The 20,096-nt window shown below is 42.0% G+C and overlaps 1 protein-coding gene across 1 annotated transcript in view; it reads left to right on the top strand.

Moving 5' to 3' along the window:
• The first annotated feature begins 2,249 nt into the window (after positions 1 to 2,249).
• The window catches only part of sdccag8 (SHH signaling and ciliogenesis regulator sdccag8), a 52,523-nt gene continuing 34,676 nt past the window's right edge, over positions 2,250 to 20,096 (top strand). Inside the window, exons 1-13 of the mRNA XM_030070396.1 lie at positions 2,250 to 2,561; positions 3,183 to 3,329; positions 3,852 to 3,925; positions 4,006 to 4,119; positions 4,225 to 4,350; positions 5,324 to 5,419; positions 5,782 to 5,846; positions 6,211 to 6,411; positions 7,072 to 7,210; positions 8,056 to 8,208; positions 8,808 to 8,942; positions 9,824 to 9,940; positions 10,614 to 10,756. Of these exons, the coding sequence (XP_029926256.1) occupies positions 2,486 to 2,561; positions 3,183 to 3,329; positions 3,852 to 3,925; positions 4,006 to 4,119; positions 4,225 to 4,350; positions 5,324 to 5,419; positions 5,782 to 5,846; positions 6,211 to 6,411; positions 7,072 to 7,210; positions 8,056 to 8,208; positions 8,808 to 8,942; positions 9,824 to 9,940; positions 10,614 to 10,756 (1,586 nt within the window). The 5' untranslated portion in view covers positions 2,250 to 2,485. The remainder of the gene's footprint in view (positions 2,562 to 3,182; positions 3,330 to 3,851; positions 3,926 to 4,005; positions 4,120 to 4,224; positions 4,351 to 5,323; positions 5,420 to 5,781; positions 5,847 to 6,210; positions 6,412 to 7,071; positions 7,211 to 8,055; positions 8,209 to 8,807; positions 8,943 to 9,823; positions 9,941 to 10,613; positions 10,757 to 20,096) is intronic.

The raw sequence follows: 20,096 nt of genomic DNA on the forward strand, positions 1-20,096 counted from the left end.
GTGCCCCCCACCCCCGATTCCAACCTAAGGAAATGACTCAGGTTGGATTCAAACCTGGGCTGCTGTGGTAAGGACTGTACCAGGTGCGTCACCCTGAATCACTGGAATCAAAAACCTGATGATGCAAATGCACTCTTTACTGGATCTTGAAAAGCCCAGGACTGTGTGGAACTGGAGGAGAGACAAAACAGCAGTAACCTGAAGTTAAACCTGTTTCCTTGGAGGTTTAACTCTTCATTTACTTCAGGATGAAAACACAAAAAATGAGATCATTTCAATCTAAACTAAGGTGTTTTTAAATCAGTAACCCACAAAGCAAATGACAGTTATTCCAGTGTAAAGGGGCATTTTAACCTGTGACTAGGCTTGATCGTTGACTGGGAAATTCACACCTGTATGTTTATCTCCACAGGATATTAAACCTCTATCACATGCTCAGATCATCAAAACATACCACAGCGGTGTGTAATACCAGGAGTAATAAGTCCTGCTACATTACCACCATGTCCCTCCTTTCTAAGTATCAGTCTGGCACCTTTCAGGCCACCAAGACCGAGGCTGGGCTTACATTTACACATAAAGGACAACCTCAGAATTTAAATCCATGTGACCCAGATCCTGCGTTTTAATCCTTGCAACATACTGTTAATTAATTAAAATATCAAATCTAGATTACAGGAAGCAGAATGGAAACTCAGCTCAAGACTGACACACTTTCACTGTCGAGCTAAATGTCACAAAAATCTAAAACACACTATAGACTTGTTCAACAGGAAGTCATCTGCTGTTGTGCAATAGGTAGAGGGTGTATCCATGGTTACCTTTGCCTTTTGTCAACAGCATAAAAATGGATCATTTGCTTAGATACACCCTTCCATGGAACAATATTACTCACACAGACGCAGACACACACACACAAAAGACTCAAACTAAGTTTTAGAATTATGCAACTCAAAACTCCCCAAGATAGTGTAACTTCTGCCTGGAATTTGAGGTTACTTCCAAATCTAGGTTAAAAAGGGTTCATGCTGAAATACACTGATCACCATAACTACTGCCTCTTTACATTTTGTAGTCAATATATGTGTGTGTTCAGTGAAATTCTACTTTTGGACAAGTTTACCCCACTTTATTCCTGTTTAGACACTGTCATAAGTCAGTGTTACTTGTGTCATCTGCAGCCCTTACATTATTTCATATAAAAATGTCGTTTGTCCATTATCAGGAAATCAAAATGCCCTTTTGTTATCAAAAGTGTTTCTGAATAATCCAAGAAGTAATTGGTTTCTTTTTTCTTTTTTAAAGGTATTTGATCTCCGTGTGTGTGTGTGTGTGTGTGTGTGTGTGTGTGTGTGTGTGTGTGTGGAAGTGCAGTGACTCATAGAACTACCTAGATAAGAGCAGAGAAGTGAAAGTGATACATGGTCAACCACAGTTTGTCCAAATGTGCGCACAAGCTGGTGCCAAACAAACAGTGACGAAGGAAACCAAAAATGTAAAATTTACCTTACCTACCTTTGTTTATTTGGCATCTCATTATGAAGACTCTGCTGTAGCTCCCAGTTGTCTTGTCCTCAGTCCTATTTGTCCTGCTCTTATCTGTATCTTATTCTCTGCTTCTGTAATGACCCAGTTTCCCTTTGAGATCATTAAAGTTTCAAAATTTCAGGCCTTACATTTTGCATTGTGCAAAAACATACTTGCATGTAGGACAAACAATCATGCATGTAGAACAGAACTTGGTCAATACACGTTTATCATTAATCCAAAGATGAGTAACCAAATTAGTATAAGAAATAAATACTTTAAACAAATAAGTGAAACCCCAGATTTTAAATGCCTCTTCTGACTCCCTGAAGGCATATGAGCTATGTGGGGAAAAGCGTCAGTGTGCAACATTAGCTGCAGAAAAAAAAATAAATCTATAATTAATTCCCATAAATTGAAATTGATTTTGTTGTTTATTGATCCCTATAGCCAAAGGTACGTTGTTTACGCTTTGTAAATGTTTATATAATAGCAAAACCAATAAAGGTAATTTAAATTTGAATTTGAAAGTACTCATGTTGCAGTACACCATTTTCACCACAGGGTGGCAGACATGCCATTTCTCGGAACATAAAACGACACATTTTGACCATAAGGACTACAACTCCCGGAGATGCTAGCGGCGTTAGTTTACGGAAGTGGGAGCCGGTGGTTGATTGGTGCGCTCGTTTTGTCATTCAATGTAACGTTGGGCGATGGTTTCCACAGTATTCATGCCAAGTTACACCACGGAAATGAAAACACCGCCTCCTGGACACACAGGTTATACAAACCGAAGACAACGTCAATGTGAATAGTGACCGTTAAGACATGCACGCCTTGTCTGTTGTGTCTATTTAACCTCGTTGTTGTTGCTCTTATCTTATTATATTATATCGCATATTGTAGCTATAGTAACGGGCCGTGCTTATAACTTATAAACGTCAGCTAGTCACTAATGAAGCCGTTTGACTGTGAGGAGGAGGAGGAGGAGGAGGAGGAACAGCTGTGTGCTTACCAAGAGAGACTGAGAGGTACAATAACACTACGTTAAATTTTTAATGTGCTAACCTGGCTAACGTCAGGGTTAACATTAATGTGTCAAAGCTGGTTATCACAGAATGAAACCTCGTAACCTGCGGTGTACGTGACTCACATTACATGAACCTGTTAGCTGTTCTGTTGATATTAAGATTAATACTAAGTGGCAGCAGTCAAACTCACAGTTCGCTGTCACTTGTTGATCCCTTTGATGAGACACGACTGTAATGTTCACATTGATTCACAGTGCCAAACAGTTAAAGGGTTTCACTTCAAAACACGAGGTGTGTAACCACGCTGTTCACTCTGGCCTATTTTGTCATCTAAAATCGTCAGGCAATATTTGGAAATACGAATGAATCTGTCCTTAAAATCTGAATTATTTTATGAGCTCCTATCTTCACCACTAACTCATGAGCTATGGGCTTAACATTCATGCCAAGAGTCAATGTTATTTTAAAAATGGTGCATAAAAAGCTGTTACTTTGCTACTGCATGGTACACTATGAATTTATATCAATTAAACTGTCAGCCCAAAGAGGTGGGTAAACTGACATTAAACGGGTTTGCGCTGCAATGCATTCCTTTATTATTCGTGTGTTTATTGGTTTCAGAAAAGGCCAAGCAGAGCATCCAGCAGCTGAGCAGGTCTTTGCAGCAGCTGAACCCCGATGGGGAGGAGGACAGTGACAGCAGTCCACACCCCACCCCGGCTGAGGAGACTGAGTCTGTGTGGACCCAAAGGACCCAGAGCGAAGCAGGTGACATATGAGACCCTTCTCCTGGTCTGTCAGACTTCAGCTGGATGCCATTCCTAGACTACACATGCTGTTGATTCCAGTCTAAATCATGCCTATAGGACTGACTTCCAAGTAGAGCTGCTTCATTATCGATTAAGCTGCTGATTATTTTCTTGATTAGTTGTTTGATCCATAAAATGTGATGAAGTGAAAAATGTTGATCACTATTTCCTACAGCCTAAGGTGATGTCCTCAAATGTCAAACATTTACATTTGAGAAGCTTTAATCAGATCATTTGAAAACGATTAATAGATTATCAAAATAGTGGGCAATTAATGTAATAGTTGGCAACTAATGAATTAATCTGCTAATTCTTGCAGCTCTACTTCCAAGCTGATCCAGACATTTAAGTGATTGGTTGTGTGATTTCTGTCTGGTGCACACTCATATCGCTCTGATCATATTGCTTTTGTCATGCAATTAACAAGGTTATAATGACATGCTTGTGGTTGCATGCGTGCCTGTGTGTATTGTTGTTTCAGTCAGTCAGCTGAGGAGCCTCCTACAGAAGCAATCCACTCTTCTCGCTCCTTCAAAGATACCCTCTCCATCCAAGGTACGCCGCTCTACATGGTTAAACATTTTACCGTCTCAGAGCAGTCTTGCTTTTGATTGTCACACTTCTCTTCCTATCAGAGAGCACAGGAGGAGGGAACATCCAGTTTGCCTGCCATTCAGGATTTGGTCCCTATGATTTACAACCAGGCCGAGTACATCCAACACCTGGAAGCCGAGGTCAAATTCTGCAAGGTTTGTGTGTGTTCATCTGTGTTTGAACGCCTGCTTGCCTGTGTGTTTATTCTGCTCAGCTGCGATTCATTTCTGCTGTGCGTGTGTGTTTGTGTTTATGTTTAGGAAGAGCTGGAGGGGATGAAACAGCGGATCAGAGTGGTGGTGGTGGAAAATGAGAAGCTGCAGTCAGAACTCAAGTCCAAAACAGTGGAAGAGACCCTGAGAGATTACACTATCCTAGATTCTACGGTAGTGTGTGTGTCTGTGTGTGTGTCTGTGTGTGTGTCTGTGTGTGTGTGTATGTGTGTCAGTAAGTGAGTGAATGAGTGTGTTTGTCAGAGACAGAGAGAAAGAGAGAAAATAATGATGAATGATAATAGTGATGGTGTATGTGTGATAATGAATGTATGACATTATGTATACTGTATATGTGTGTATAATTTTGTTGTGATCTTACCAAATTTAAATCTAAATGGACAGAGATGAAAAGTTAACTATTTGTGTAGGTGAATTCCTAATTTTTGTAAATCCATCAGGTTGACCCTCTGCCCCTGTTGTACACACTCAGTAGAATGGAAAGACATTAAAGGGCAAATTTTTCTACATTCAGAATAAGCTATATAGCCCCATTTGTTCCTATATAGTATTAAAAAAAGTTCCACAGACTTGAAAACAGCCTGAGCTACATAATCCATCACAGTAAACATGAAGCTATAACTTTGTTTTTCCAGAGTTTCGGTGTTTTCATTGTGCCAGATTTGCTTGTTTTGATATCAGTGTTTGCATTACGTTGTGCTCTGCTTATTGTCACCTGACTGACACAGGAAATAATCCCACAAAAACATGTTGTCTTCCAAACTTTATTGTCAACCATTTATTTATTTATTTATTTATTGGTTTATTTGTCAAGGACAGAGCACATTAATCAATAGTAGAATTATAAATGAGCCATAGTTAGCATGAGAGATGAGGTCTTTGTTGGCGAGGGCAGTAGTAAATTTCAAGCAAGACTTTAAGTTTTTTTTTTTTTTTTTTCAAAACAACAAAAAACAAGTAAATGGTTAATAAGCTGATTACATGCAGCATGCATTGCAGAAAGAGTGGAGGAAATATAAATTAGACAAAGATAAATACATGGACTACATCTCTGAATGTCATTCTACTTTAAAAGGTGACTCTGGTGGAAAAGGTGGTTTATTCTGTGTCCTGATGTATTCCTCAGGTGAATGAAAGTACAGCCGCAAATAAACCAAAAACCTCCAAATCGGCCTCTGGTGTGCCACAGAGGACAGAAGACCCCACATGGAAGAATGAACTGGTAAAAATGAGGGGCTTGTTGTTCTTTCACTCCTAAGCCTAATAATTTCACATTCCTATCTTAGTATAACCAAATTTTGAGACATGCATTCCTGACAAGAAAATTTAGGGCGTTTGATACATTTTCAGGGATTTCAGGGAAGGTCAGGGAATTCTTCAAATGTATCACTTTATAGTAACATATACCAAAATATATTTTCCAAATGAGTTCATGCAATGTTAACAAACCAGGAAGGAAAAAAAATCTAGGTCATTTGACATAGTTAAAGACAATCAAAGCTATGAAATGCTACATCAGGGCCACATAGGAAACATTATCTTCAAGTGCATGTAGTGTGTTCTGACATTGTGTGTGTTTACTAGGAGCAGCTGAAGGCTCTTCACCAGGCCCAGACTGAAAGTTTGCAGGCTCAGGTCATCTCCCTCAGGTCAGTACATTGCACCAGCTTTAAAGCCTGAGTAGCAAATAACTGCCTTTTTCTCTTTATCCAAAAAATAAGTGTCCCACTTTCAGTATTGCTTTTCAACAAAATTGTAGGTGAACTGGCAGTGAATTTAGGATCATTGATTCTTTTACTGTGTCTTCTCATCTATGCAAAACTCTCTTACAAAAGAACAAATTAGCTTATCACTTTATCCATGCAAATTTAAAAAACACATCGCTAAAGCATCAACACATAAAATCTCTGTCCTCATTTTCTAGTCTGCTTTCTCCCTCTCTCTTTCTCAATCTCTCCTCCTTGTTATTTTCCTTTCCCTTCCCCTTTCCTCTTTTCTTGCTTACCTCATCAGGAAGGAGCTGTCAGTCAGTCAGAGGGAGTGTGAGGAGGTGAAGGCTCGACTGAGGCACCAGGAGGCCCAGGCTGCGGAGACTCTGAAGAATGACGGCGCTCCCCGGGTAGCGGGACTATGTCTGAAGTGCGCCCAGCACGAAGCAGTCTTGGCTGGGACTCACACCAATGTTCACGTTCAGGCTATTGAGAGGCTCACCAAGTTAGTTGGGGACACACGTGCACACACACTCACCCACGCCCAGTCATACATTCTGAAAGTCTCCTCCACATTAGCTACAGTGTGTGTACTTTTGTAAATTAAGCTTATGAGTGTAATTCACACCTTGTTTTGTGGTAATATGGCTTTGTTGATTTTGTATAGGTCACTAATAGGGATGTGACGATATGCTTATCTATTATTCAAAATGCAATATGGACTTCATGATTGAATACAGTCATGATACAATCTAATAAATAATTTGTCAATGATAGTTAAGTATTATACTGTGCAGAATTGCGTTATTTCCAAGTCACATCTGTTTAGCAATGACACTGTCTTGTCAGACTGTAAACCATTTAAATTGGCCATTAAAAGTGGGAATAATATAATTTTAGATGTAGCCCTTGTTAAATAGTCATGGGCATATCTTTACATTACTCTCAGTGATTACTGTAGCAGAATAGAATGCAGTTAATATTGCAAACCATTTTTCTGACCTACAACATGTTTTGTCTTATTTTTGTATTGTGATACGTTTAATTTTGGTATATTGTCCCATTCCTAGACTGTTTTTAGTTTATCCGTTTTCCTATGTGCTCATTTTTTGTTATTGTGCCATGTGTGTTTGTGTGTGTCTTTGCTTGACTGGCCACCATACAGGGAGCGTGATGAGCTACTGGTAGCTCTACGTGCATTGCGGGCCAGCCAGCAGGAGGCGCAGCAGAGGGAATGGTCAGCCTGTCTCCAGGTCAAACAGGCTGTGGAGATGGCCGAGGAAGCAAAACTGCACAAGACCAGGGTCAGACACACACATGCACACACACACATACACACACGGTTTGAGATTAATGTTGTCACTGGCCAAAATCTTGTTAAATTTGTGTTCCATCTTCCTTTGATTTGTAAAGTTCTTTAAGACAGCAACAGGATCAGTTGTCCCCTGAAATTGTGAATACTCTTGTTGCTGTGGATGGTTCCCTGCCAGCTGCTTGCATAGACACACAAAAGCTAGTGCAACCCACTCTTAGTTTATTTCAGATCAGTAAAGTAATTTTACTGAACTGCATACAAAACTGCCAAGTGGAGAGGCTATCTGAGAATGATCACATCGAACCCTGCTGGCATGAATGTGCAGCTTCAATGTCAATTATTTGCTGATAATTTTAAATTTATTAAAACTCTTACATAATGATATACAGAACAACTTTACACCAGTGGATATACATTTTGTATATATTCAGTATCTCAAAGTCTGAAAATTTATATGTAGAACTTTATATGTAGAAATTTATTTATTTATTTTAGTCGACTATTGTAACAGAGACAATGCACAGTTAAATTATGGTCCCAGAATTAGCTATCAAGTTAAATTCCATCTTTGGTGTGTGGTCAGGAGACAATACATATTGACTATGAATGAATGAAAATGAAAAGATGAGAGAGATACTGTCAAGTAATATTAAAAAAAAAAAAAAGCTGTACAAGAACCTCTTTCATATCAGACAGGGAAGACATAGACACATCAATATCTGATATTTAAGCAAAAGCAGATATCGGCCCAATATATTGGTACATTGATAAATTGATCTAACCTGAGTACGTATTTTTAAGTATGCTTGTTCTATGTGTGTGTGTTCGCTGCAGGTGGAGGTTCAGTGTGATCAGCTGTCCAGGGAGCTGGGTCGGCAGAGGGAGAGACTGGAGCGAGAGGCGCAAGCTCTGCAGGAGAGACTGGCCGAGGCCAGAGAGGAGGCCCGCTGCGAAGCCCACAAAGAGAAGGAGCAGCTGGCACACACAGTACAGTAAACCTTACTTATTCACTCGTGTTTACGTGTGGGTGTGTGTTTGATACCTCTGTCCTAGGCTTGCTGATGTAATACTTATTCTCATTTTTTTCCTCGCTGTGTAACCTTTTTCATGTTGCTTTATAAAATTTATAGTTGTAGTGATTAATTCTGTTCAAAACTGCGGTGAAATACCTGATAAACACCCATCAGCGACCAATAAAAGTTAAATGTAAATAACTTTGTATGTGCTATTTGAAAGTCACCACTCACACTTTTGTTTCATTTTGCACCAGCTAAAAGCTGCCACATCTATTGTTTGGCAAACATTTTGAAATTGAATCATTACTATTTGTTTATTAAGTAAAAATATGAGTTTTTATGAATGTACTTTAATGAATGTGTTTTATTTTGTCTTTTCATATCCAATACATGTATATGTTTGTGGACAGGTTTTGTTTAAGTTCTAACTGTTACTGCAATACTTATTATTTGTATTTGTTGAGACACATTCTTTGTAATATAATTTGCTAGAATGCCCGCTGAAATATTGCTCTCTGTGTGTGTGTGTGTGTGTGTGTGTGTGTGTGTGTGTGTGTGTGTGTGGGTTAGGTGTCCAGTCTCTCCCAGCATGTAGCTGAGTTGGAAGGACAACTGGACCGAGCCAACAGAGAGAAAAGCTCACTGACCAATCAGTTAGAAGAGACGCTCCGCAAAATGACCAATCAGGAGCAAGACAGCACCAAGGTATGCTGAATGCTTGTGGAAGTAAAAGTGAAAAGTGGTGGCATAGCCGACACTTGGTGGAAGAGGTTTTTTCTGATGTTTGTATGGTTAGAGCTCAGCTTGCGTGGCACAATCATGGGTCGGTTTGTTTGGTTTGTTGAGATCTGTGCTTTCTACTTGTAATGCTTTTATCAATCCACTGGGTGGCACCAAAGTCATTTCTATGTCATCATGTTTAATCCAGGCTGTTTTGGCTGTTTTAGTAGGACTATATTCAGTATATATGCAGAGATAGGATTTACTTTAGTTAATTAATGAAGCTTTGTTAGGATGTTAAATGCATGATTTTCTCATTAATGTATTATAAGCTCACTGGTTTATATGCATGCTAATTCTTGCAAATTGATGCCATAGTTGCTTAGTGGGCAGTGAGGTTGTGCTCAACCTGAGCTAGCCAGCTTCAAATCTCTATGTCAGCATGCATCCACCCTGCTGATGTGTCTGGGAGCAAAATATTGATTTCTTCCCGGCTTCAGTCAATTTGTATCTACATTTTTACTATTTTTGGTAATTAACACCAATGTTTTGCTTTGCACCTTGATTTATCCCAGCTTGGGAAGTGTGTGATGGGGATGCAGTTAATATGGCAATGACATATTATGTGAAAATCATTCAGAGATTACTTGTAGCAGAGTAGGTCAGGACTATGACAAAGTGTGATCGCTTGGAAAATGGCCTCTTGATAGTTGTCTGAGAAATAAAACAAGACCACTCAAGGTAAGTATAGGATAAGAGGGTAGACAGAATACAAAAACCCAGCTCATGAAGTGACAACAGCCAATTGATATAGAGATTATTCAAAAGATTGGCAGTTTTTATTACTGTTCCTTTATCGTCTCTAGGTGTGTGTGGATCTGCGCTACCAGCTCAGCCAGGCCCAGCTGAAGAGAGAGGAGGCAGAGAGAGAGCTCCGAGACCTCAGCACCAACACTGCCAGACGGAAGGAAAAGGCTGCACAGGTCAGTCAGAAATCACTATGGTTAGTTAGTCAGCCAGTAATAATCCATAGTCAATAACCAAATAATAGCCAATAATCAGTTTGGTAGGACTTGTTCAAGTGGTTGAAAAAGTTGTGATTTTTCGGGGGGCATTGCTGTTGAAGTATTCATTTGTAACAAATGAAATCAAGAACACCTCAAATACTGCAAATGCTTTCAGCTTTTTTTTTTTTTTAACCAACTAGCTTCCTTATATAGAACCTACGTATCATATGTAGAACCTTATATACCTGAATGACAGTCATTCAGAGTCTCTAGTCAACCAATGGGAGCTGATTTTCCTGATTGTTACACTTTGAATTCACAAAATAGAATTTGCAAAGTAGAATTCAGTGTCTTATGTAATACAGGCATGTGCATGCTTCATATTAAAAATACTGTATGAATTGCCCTGATATTTTGCAGAGAGTTGGTGTATTATAGTTAACAGAACATTACACTGATTTAACTGAATTAATTTCAAATGGACTATTGGTCAAAACCTCAATTCCATATTTTCTTGCTTGTTTTTATGCAAGGTGGTAATCAGTTTGTCCATTTTAGTGCTGTGTTTGTCTGAGAGGGCACGAGGTGGGTTGTTGTGAAAGACTTTCTCACCTCTCCCTCCCGTCCTCCTTCCGTCTCTGCGGGACAGGAAGTGGCGAGGCTGAGCTCAGAGCTGGTTGGCTGTCGGCAGCATCTGGAGGCGGTCCAAAAGGACGGGAGCCAATGGCAGGCCGAAGCCCTGAGCCTAGCAGAACAGCTGGCAAATGCCCAGCGCCAACTGCACCTCACCAGGTAGTACCTAATCCTATTATACATGCCACCACACACACACACACACACACACACACACATACACACACACACACACATACACACATACACAGACACACACACAGCGCTCCCCTCTGCCCAGCCTCAGCCCAGCCCAGCTCAGTCCAGTCCAGTTCAGACCAGCACACCAACTGTACCGCACCAGGTAACAGCTAATCCTATTATACAAGCCACACACACATAAACACACACATGCGCCGCTGTGCCATGGTCCCGGTACCAACTGGACCTCACCAGGTCACCTCTAATCCTGTTAAGCATGCCACAACATAATGCAACACACACACATATGCACTCACACACACACACAAACACACTGCCCGCCTTGTGCCACCAGGCCAGTACCCAGCCCAGCAACAGCTCCAGCAGAGCCAAAATGGCGCCTGAGCCTTTCTTCTGTCCCTGGCGCGCATATACACACAGACAAACACACACACAAAGCGCGGCTGACGGTCACTGGACAGCCTGGCCTCGGTGCCACCTGCCAGTGCCCTGCACCCGTCCTCACTGCGGGCACTACCGGCTCCCCTCCCTCCATCTTCCATCGTCTTTCTTTCCATCTATCCATCTATCGCTACGTTTCTCTATCCTTGTTTTCCTTTCTTTTTTATCACTCCCTCCTCCCACTGTCCTCCATCCCTCCATCCATCTCTCTGCGATCCCTTCGCACTTTTTTCCACCTTCTGTCCTTTTGTCCTCCTGTCCTCAGCTCACCTTCTCTGCCTCCCTTGATCCTTCCTTTTTTGTCTCTTTATTCCTCCCTCTCTTTCCTTCCTACATCCTTCTGTCTTTCCCTCCACATAATTCCTCCCCTCCTTCCATTTTTTCTTCCCTTCATCCCTCCTGCCATCGGCTGGCTGCTGCTCCCTTCCATGCCAGCCAGTGCCAGAGCCATGCCAGCCCATGCCAGCCGCCCAGGGCACTCTCTCACCCCCGCAGCCCACAGTCGAGGTGTCTGAGACGAGCACAGATGTGGCGGTGGTGCCCTGCAGTGCTGGAGGCAGCAGGGATACAAGTTTGTGTGATGTGTGTGTCTGTCAGCCTGGGGAGTGTGTGTGTGTGTGTGTGTGTGTGTGTGTGTGTGTGTGTGTGTGTGTGTGTGTGTCCATCGCTGCTCCCGGCTCTGATCTGTGTTTAAGTGTGTTTGTCTGTCAGCTGGCCAGCGCTAACACATTGGCCGCATGGTGTGCTGTCGTGTGTAAGGGATGAGGGAGGGTGTGTGTATATGAGTGTGTGCATGCGTGTGTGTCTGTGTATGTGTTCCAGCCAGCTGTGGAGAATGACATGCATATTAATGCGGCAACATGATGACTTTGACCTGTACTAGTGCTAATAGTGGGCTAAATTATATCACTGCTGTGTGTGTGTGTGTGCGCATGAGAGAATATAGTTTGATCTATCTGCACATGCAGAGATGTTTGACAGCTGTCGACTTGGCTTAGCATGCAGGCATTCAAATTCAATTGTGTTTATCACCACTGAAAGCAATCTCTGATATTGAGTCTATATGGATATTGCTATTCTTAGTACAGAAGTGGCACATTCAAATGTTAACATTCGGCATCACAAAATCAAGTTCCAAGTCACATGACTTGGAACTTGACTTACTGATGGAGAGTGTATAAACAAACAGGATTTTCCACCGAAAACAAGACACAAGTGAAAAAACAAAGGACACAAATAAAGAGAGTAAGAAGAAACAAGAATCATACAAATCTTTCGTAGGTAATTTAATGTTATAGGTGATGAATTCAAGAGAAAGGCTTGACAAACTTAAACAGCATATGAAGAAAATTTCCAGATGAAGAATACATTTCTGTGTGTGTGTGCGTGCGTGTGTCTGTCTGTCTGTCTGTATGCAAAAGGATCAAATGTCTTTACAAGGATTGAAAGAATCCTTCAAAGTGAGGACAGGGAATGACTATTGTCACTGGAAAGACCTCACAAGCACAGTAATACAAACCTGTGTATGTCTGCGGTGTGTGAACATACTCTGGAGACACTGCTTTGGAGTGACTATCACTTGAAGCTAAAAAGTAGGAGTGCTGATTTAGAATTACCTTTTTAACCTGACTTAAAGAAAATTTTTATCTTTCATTTATGGCTGTCCCAGTAGTTGGTGATGATGTTGGTTACTAGTTTTTGCTTTACTATGCTTGGAGATGTCTGAAAAATACATTTCTTAAGGTGGTGAGGTATATATCTCAAACAACTCTCTACCTCTAAAATTGTATGTATGTGAGAAAAAAGTGTGAGTTCCTCTTGCCTCTAGTAACTTTAAATACATTTACACTGGTATGAGGTGAGAAAGTGTATATATATATGTACCTGTGGCCAGACTCATAAAGCACCTAAGTTTCCCAGAAGTTCCTCAAAATATCTTAAGAAAAAATGTGTTGCAGAGATTTACTGTCCCTTGGAAATATGATGAAATACTTAAGTTTTAATCCATAAATGTGTTTTTAATTACTGTGGAACACATGAAACTTTGTTATGCATTGCACAAGCATCCTTAGCAAAAGAAAACAGGAGAAAAACCCAAGGTACCTTAACAACCATCTTTAGATCTCATACAAAAGTGCTGGTAGAGTTTGTTTTTATTGAGAATTGTGAGAGATTCCCATGAAAAATATTATGACCTAAAAAAACTTTGGGCTATGGATACTCTCACAGACCGCTGATGAGAGATAATACTGTAGATTTGACCTGCAGGCCATTTACATGGCTGAGAAACCTGATCTGGATCATCCAACACACTGCATCTTTGCTCTGCTGGCCATCATGCGATTGCTGATTGCCCTGCATTTTCTCTTATTTTTCTGTTTATTCTGTGTATTTAATGCCTTTGTTTCTTTCTTTTCCCTTTCTCCTTTTCCTCTTTAAGAGCGCTCCTCTATATTAAAGGCAGTGGGGGTCGGAGGGGCTGAAGTGATTAGTTGTGTTACTGTTTGGTTATACACGTGTCCCACAAAATAACACAATGAAATTGCATTGCACTGAAAGGGAGGCATACCGGTTATCCAAGGTACACAAGCTGCTTATATAACCTGACCTTTTCCTGGCCTTGCAGTTGTGAGCCTAGAAGCAAGTCAAAATTTTTGCCAGTGATCACAATATTCCCTGAATGGCAGTAGAAAGACATATTTTACACCTTAAAATGGCTGGTCTTTCCATTTCCAAGTTTTTTTTTTCTTTGTTAGAGATATCTGCATGAGAAGGAGGGTGTTTAGCAATCAAGATTGAAACAGGATGAAATAAGAAATCTGTGGCAGCAGCTTAGCAGATACACACACGTGCCTTGTACACATGCACGACCTAACACACCTACTGACATCTGGTCACGGCCGTTGTCCCTCCTCAGGCAGATACCGACGCCGAAGCTACGCTCTTTGTCATTCTCTCTGTCTTTGTCTCTCGGTTGCCTTTTATCTCTCTCATGCCTTTCCAAGCGAAATGAATAAACCTCAAGTGATGATTTCCCTGCCCTGTCTCTTTCTACTTTGGTCTCTTTCTTTCTATCCATCTGTGGGCCCTCCGGGGTTATACAGTTCATATAGTTCATTCAGAGTCATGCCTCTGTCAGCCCTCCCCGCTGTTCACTCCAGGGCCATGCATGGGGCTTTGTAGCTATCGCGGTCTGGTGTGTGTAATTGTGTGAAGGGACAGAATGAGAGATCCAGAGTTGTGGGTCTGGAAGGCATTTGTATGACCAGCGTTCGAAGGCAGCTCTTTGATTCTCTCTCTCCAACTTGCGCTCTCTCCACTTTCATTCTCTCCTCCTCTCGTGGCCCAAATGATCAGAGCCTGCCTTCAAATGGGGGACATGAAGCACAGGCAGCCTCTGTTTGATTTCTGATAGCACCCCCCTCCCCACCACCACCCCCATAAACATGCACACACACACACACATTCAGTCATACTACCGCATAGATATATACAAACACACATCAGACACAGTCGTATATCCACATGCTTGTACAGACACACATAGCCACACACACACAGATGCATGCACGCGCCCCGGGGGTCCCACGGCGGCTGGTGCGGTGCGCTGCGCTCCAGGATTGGATCATCAGCCAGCTGTGAGTTGGACAGCCCAGGATCTGTCCTAATCCTCGCCACTCTGTTCACATCGCCTCACACACACATGCACTCACACACATACACGCACACAAACTCCAGCCCCAGCCCCATCCCAGCAGAGGGCTTTACTACGTTTGTTTTGTTTGTTTGTTTGCTCCTGTCTTTCTTCCCTTTCTGTCTCTTTCCTTCCCTTCATCCCTCCTTCTCTCTCCCTCTGTTGTAATCACAGATCCCAAAGGCCACAGTGAAAACTGCCCAGCATAACTTTTGTTTCAACACATGCCAGATAGGCAGGGACCTGTGTATGTGCGTGTGTTTGCATGCGTACATGTATCCATGGTTAGTGAGGACCTATGTGCCTGCTTCGTGTTTTGGACAAGTAGAATAACTGCTGTTTGTGAGGCCCCAAATCTTCCTCTGCTTTTGTTATCCACATGAAATCAAGCATCCATTTTCATGAGGCTGTTTGTGTAGGGTTGGAGATGGACCTGCAGCCAAAAAGAATTCAGTTGAAAAATGAAATTTTACTGTGGCCTGCCTTCCTTCTTTGGGGCTAATATTGGCTCATTTCTTATTCACTCAGTATTACATTGTGTTTTTGGTTACATCAGGGTCTTGTAGTGTATTTTCATGTAGGCTGGTTCACCCATGATAAAATCGGAGTGCCCCAGTTGTCCTATTTATAGTCTATAGTCTTCACTATAGACTATAATAGACTATAATATAGACAGTTTATGTGTGTATCATATCATGAAATCAAAACACTGGACAAGAGATAACATATCAGAGATCATCTCCATCACTTGTTAATTGCAAGGCACAAAATGATGTTGATAGAGTGATATGCAAACACACAACCTCTCAGAAGAGTTTTCTTGTGTGTAAATCAAGCCAGTGAGAGTGAAAAACTACCCTGAAATGATCTTAGGTCAGTTACTTAAGTCCAATCTAAGTGTTAAAACTTCTTTAAGTGAGATATTTAGTGCGTTTAAACAAGAACTTGTGGTGACTATGGATTTCTGGGACAAAAGATGCCAGAGTGTGACTGTCCATCAAGCACTATGGTTATATGTGTTACAAAATTATGAGTTTATTCTATCATATCAGCAGTATCAAAGGGAAATATTACTGCATGCATCTTTTATGTGTGAATGAGTAATGATACATAAACCGCATAGACTCACAAAAAAGCAATAAGCAGGGAGAAAATAAAAAAAACTTACTGGCTCTAAATCCAGACATAAGATGTCATCTTCTGTACTTCCAAGCAAACAACAAGAGAAGTAAAGATTATGGATGGATACCAGATCTGAGTCAGAAACAAAAAAAAATCAGTGTTTGTGTTTCACCCTTTTTGAGCATCAGAACTAGATGGTGTTTCATTGGATCAGTACTGTTTAGATAGTGTTAAGAGACAGTTGTCAATAAAATATATGTGTATATGTGTATATACTTTTAACTGTATAATTTAGTGACTTTCAGATTTCCTGCAGTTATCTGTCTTGAACCCATGTTTTCCTTTGTGATATGCCCAGCGTATCTACAATGAGAAGGCTAAACAAACCAGACTATAAAAAGTACCTATAAACTCTATTTGACCCAGGTGTGCTTAAGAAAGAAGAGATGGAGAAGTGAGAGACACAAACCTACCACTAAGACAGTGTGACGAGAGAATACTATGTGAGGATGAACATTTCAAATGAAATAATGGATAATGCAAATGATGAACAGTGTAGAAGCCTCAAGTGAAACAGGTGAGAAAGGCATGCAACTAAGCAGAGCTAAAAGGACAGGCAGGCAGGCAGACGCGCAGACAGTATTCCCGTTTTTAAGGCCACACTCTCTCCTTTCCCGTGACCTGAAACAGAAAGATGGATGCTGAGACTGAGAGGCGGAGAGACAGAGCTAGTGACACAAAGCGCCTGACCCCCCGCTGCGACTCTCATACACAAAGTTCCCCCAAACTCTATTAAACATGTCACGCTCCTGCTCCCTTTCTCTCTCTCTCTCTCTCTTTCTGTCTCTCTCTCTACCTCACTCTCTCTTTCTTTATCTCTCCCCTCAGCTGTAGATTGTGATAGCGGGGTCTGGGTAGGCGGCGAACAGAACTCAGTGTGTGTGTATGTGTGTGAGGGCGGAGAAGTGTAAATGAGGAAGGTGAGGCAGCAGATGCCGTGTCCCGCCAGAGGCTCGCTTTGAGCGGCGAGTGAAATCTGGGCTCGACAAAACTGCTGCAAACCAACTCGGCGGGAGGCCCTTGTCCAATCACGGCCCGGAATAAAAGGGCCGGGGCGCCACGCGGGCCGCAGTAGCACAGGAGAGGCGGGGGCCATAATGAACCTTCGAGCGCTGCCAGCGTGCACATACACACACATACACACACACTTGCACAGCACCCGTCTTTCTACCTGGCATTGGCAGTGCCTTACCGCTGTCACCACACACACACGGCCTCTACAGCAACTGTGCGCATACATATTAGCGGTGTGCGTGTGACTTTTGGTGTGTGCGTGTGTGTGTGTGTGTGTGTGTTAACACATGCTGCAAAAATCTTTGTTTCATGATGTGTGTACATGCAGTTGAAGTGTTTGTATGCGAGTGTGTGCTTGAAAGTGCCTGTATGCACGCCTTTGTACGAATGTTAAGTGTTGATACCTTTGGGCTACACGTGTCTACGAAGTTTGATGTGTGTGTCTGTGTATGACAGCAGTGGGGCTGTGCCAGGTATGAGGCTGGCTGTGTGTGTGTGTGTGTGTGTTTGTATGTGTGTGTGTGCGTCTTTCTGTGTGTGTGCGCGTGCTTCTCTGGTCGGCAGCCATGTTGTTGGGTAGCAGATGGCACCATGGTTGGCAGGGGAGGGGCTGCTTAGCACAACTAATCAGACAGTTACGGATAGGGCAGCTGGGAGGGCCGTCGGCCAGCAGTGGGTGTGTGTGTATGTGTGTGTGTGTGCGTGTGTGAGTGTGTGTGTGTACCACAGAGTGTCATGATGTTGACAGTGGTGGGCCCGTTGGCCCGGTGACGAGACCTTGCCGTGTTCTTCTCTCCTCGCTGTCGGAGTGCCCTCTCTGCCATCCTGCCTTCTCACCTCTCTCTCTCTCTCTCTCTCTCTCCCTTGCTCCTTGCTCTCTCCCTTTCTCTCTCTCTCAATCTGTTGAAACCTACTTGCTCCTTTATCTTTCTTTCATTTGTTGTACCCTTTGTCAGTCTTTTTGTTTGGCCAGATTGAGAGTAATTAAGTGGGATGGTCACCACTTATTAAGCACTTTCATAACAAATACCTATGGAAAGCCTTTTTTTTCACAACTAATAAAAAGGCAGCAATAAGCCTTCTTTTCATTTCTAAGTAAGATTCTTTTCATATCTTTATAGTGCACCAACATAGTGATAAAGATGGTCCATTGTGTGTTCTGCCTGCATCTTAAAATCATGGAGGGCAACAAAATAAAGCCACAGACTTATTCCTATTGCAACCCATGATCTAACCAAATATCTGATCTCATTGTTTGTGTAGTAATAACAAATAAGACTCTGTGACTCTTCCTTGTAGCTGTTGCAGCTGCTGGGCTGCAGCTATTCAGTGTTCAGCATTAAATGTAGCAAGAGTTACAGGACTTTTCGGTGCATTAAGGGGTTCATGAAGGTTGATAACAGACCAAATTTCAAAATTGTAACTTTTTACTTTACTAGAAATTCCTGCAGAGCATGTAGAGCATGTAAAGCATATATTGTGTCAGCGTAATTTATTTCATACAAATGGATAGTGATTAGCAAATCAATATGAATAACTAAGTCAGTCCTGCATTATGGATTTGAAATCAGTTTGGACTAGTGCAGGTGTGTAGACCAGAGAAAAGTGGCCATTTTCATCTGGGATACAGGTTAGGTTTAATGTGACAAACACCCAACAAACAGAATACTTTACTCCTCCTAGATCTCTTCTTTTTCAGTCCATCTTTGCACTCCTCTCTTGCTCCATTTGTCTTTACATCTGCTTTTTCATTTCATGCTGCAGTTTGTCACATGATCAAATCAACAGAATTATCTGTTACTAGGACAACATGCTGGCAGAGAGTCTCACACAAATGGTAATAGAACCTGCATGAACATATTTGCCTTGTTTCAAATTAGTTTCAGTTGACTGAGTTGGCACTAAAACAATGATCACAAAGATCGATATGTTGATGTTACAGATACTGCAATGGAAAATCACACTCTCCTTAAGAACCAGGATTATTTAGCACAGCCGTATTCTCTCCATCCTGCGGGGCTGGAGATAGATAGCATAGACAGATCGCTGACTGGGAGACCTCAGGCAAGATGGAGGCAAATCTGTCGGCTACAACTGTTGTCACCCTGGCCAAGTCTGCCCTGGGACACTGGCCTACATGCAAACTACTGCTGGAGGACAGAGAAAGAGAATGCACCAGCTCTCTGCCTTCCATCCATCCATTCTTCACCTCATTCTGTCCTTTCTTCCTCTCTCTCTCTTACCAAGATAAAGCCATCAAGCTGTCTTTGTGGTCTTTGGAATAATGGAAAGTACTTGGATATCTGAAAAGGCTTTGCTTGCGTAATCACATCTTCTGACATCAAGAGTTGGTATCAGAGGATGAAAACTTGAGGCTTTTTACAAGAAAATGCATGGCAATTTATAGCAGTTTTCTACTTTTGAGAAAATTATTTATCTCCTATGCCCTGTCAAATGATTGTTTAAAATGATGAGAGTGTGAATTTGTGCAGTAGTGTACCTGTGAGTGTTTGTCATCCCGGCAACTTTATGCCTTCACATGCCCCTGCTGTCAGGGTGGCACCATCAGTGGCTGTAAACTCTGCCCGCTGCCCAGCAGGCACAGCTTTCATCCAACCGGACAGAGCGTCACTGTACCCCCCGCCTTCCCTCTCTTTTGCCTCTGTCACACTCTTTTACCCGGTTGATCTTTCCCTTTATGGTTTTCTCTATTTTATTGCTTTTATCATTCATATATTTGCACTTTGTTTTGCCTTTTTTCCTCTCACCCTCAATCCATCCCTCTCCCTCTGCTGCACTTTGTGGGCACAGCAGTGCCAAACAGTGCCTGGTAGGTAGCAGGGCAGCGCCCCCCTCAGCAGATGGTATCAGGAGATGATCACAAAGACAAGAGCATTGCACTGGAAGAGAGAAATAGGAGGAGGACAGGGAAGCAGAAATGGGAGCAGCTGACAAGAGAGAATTTGG

This window comes from Myripristis murdjan, chromosome 15, assembly GCF_902150065.1.
Source record: "Myripristis murdjan chromosome 15, fMyrMur1.1, whole genome shotgun sequence".
In the NCBI taxonomy this organism is placed as follows: Eukaryota; Metazoa; Chordata; class Actinopteri; order Holocentriformes; family Holocentridae; genus Myripristis; species Myripristis murdjan.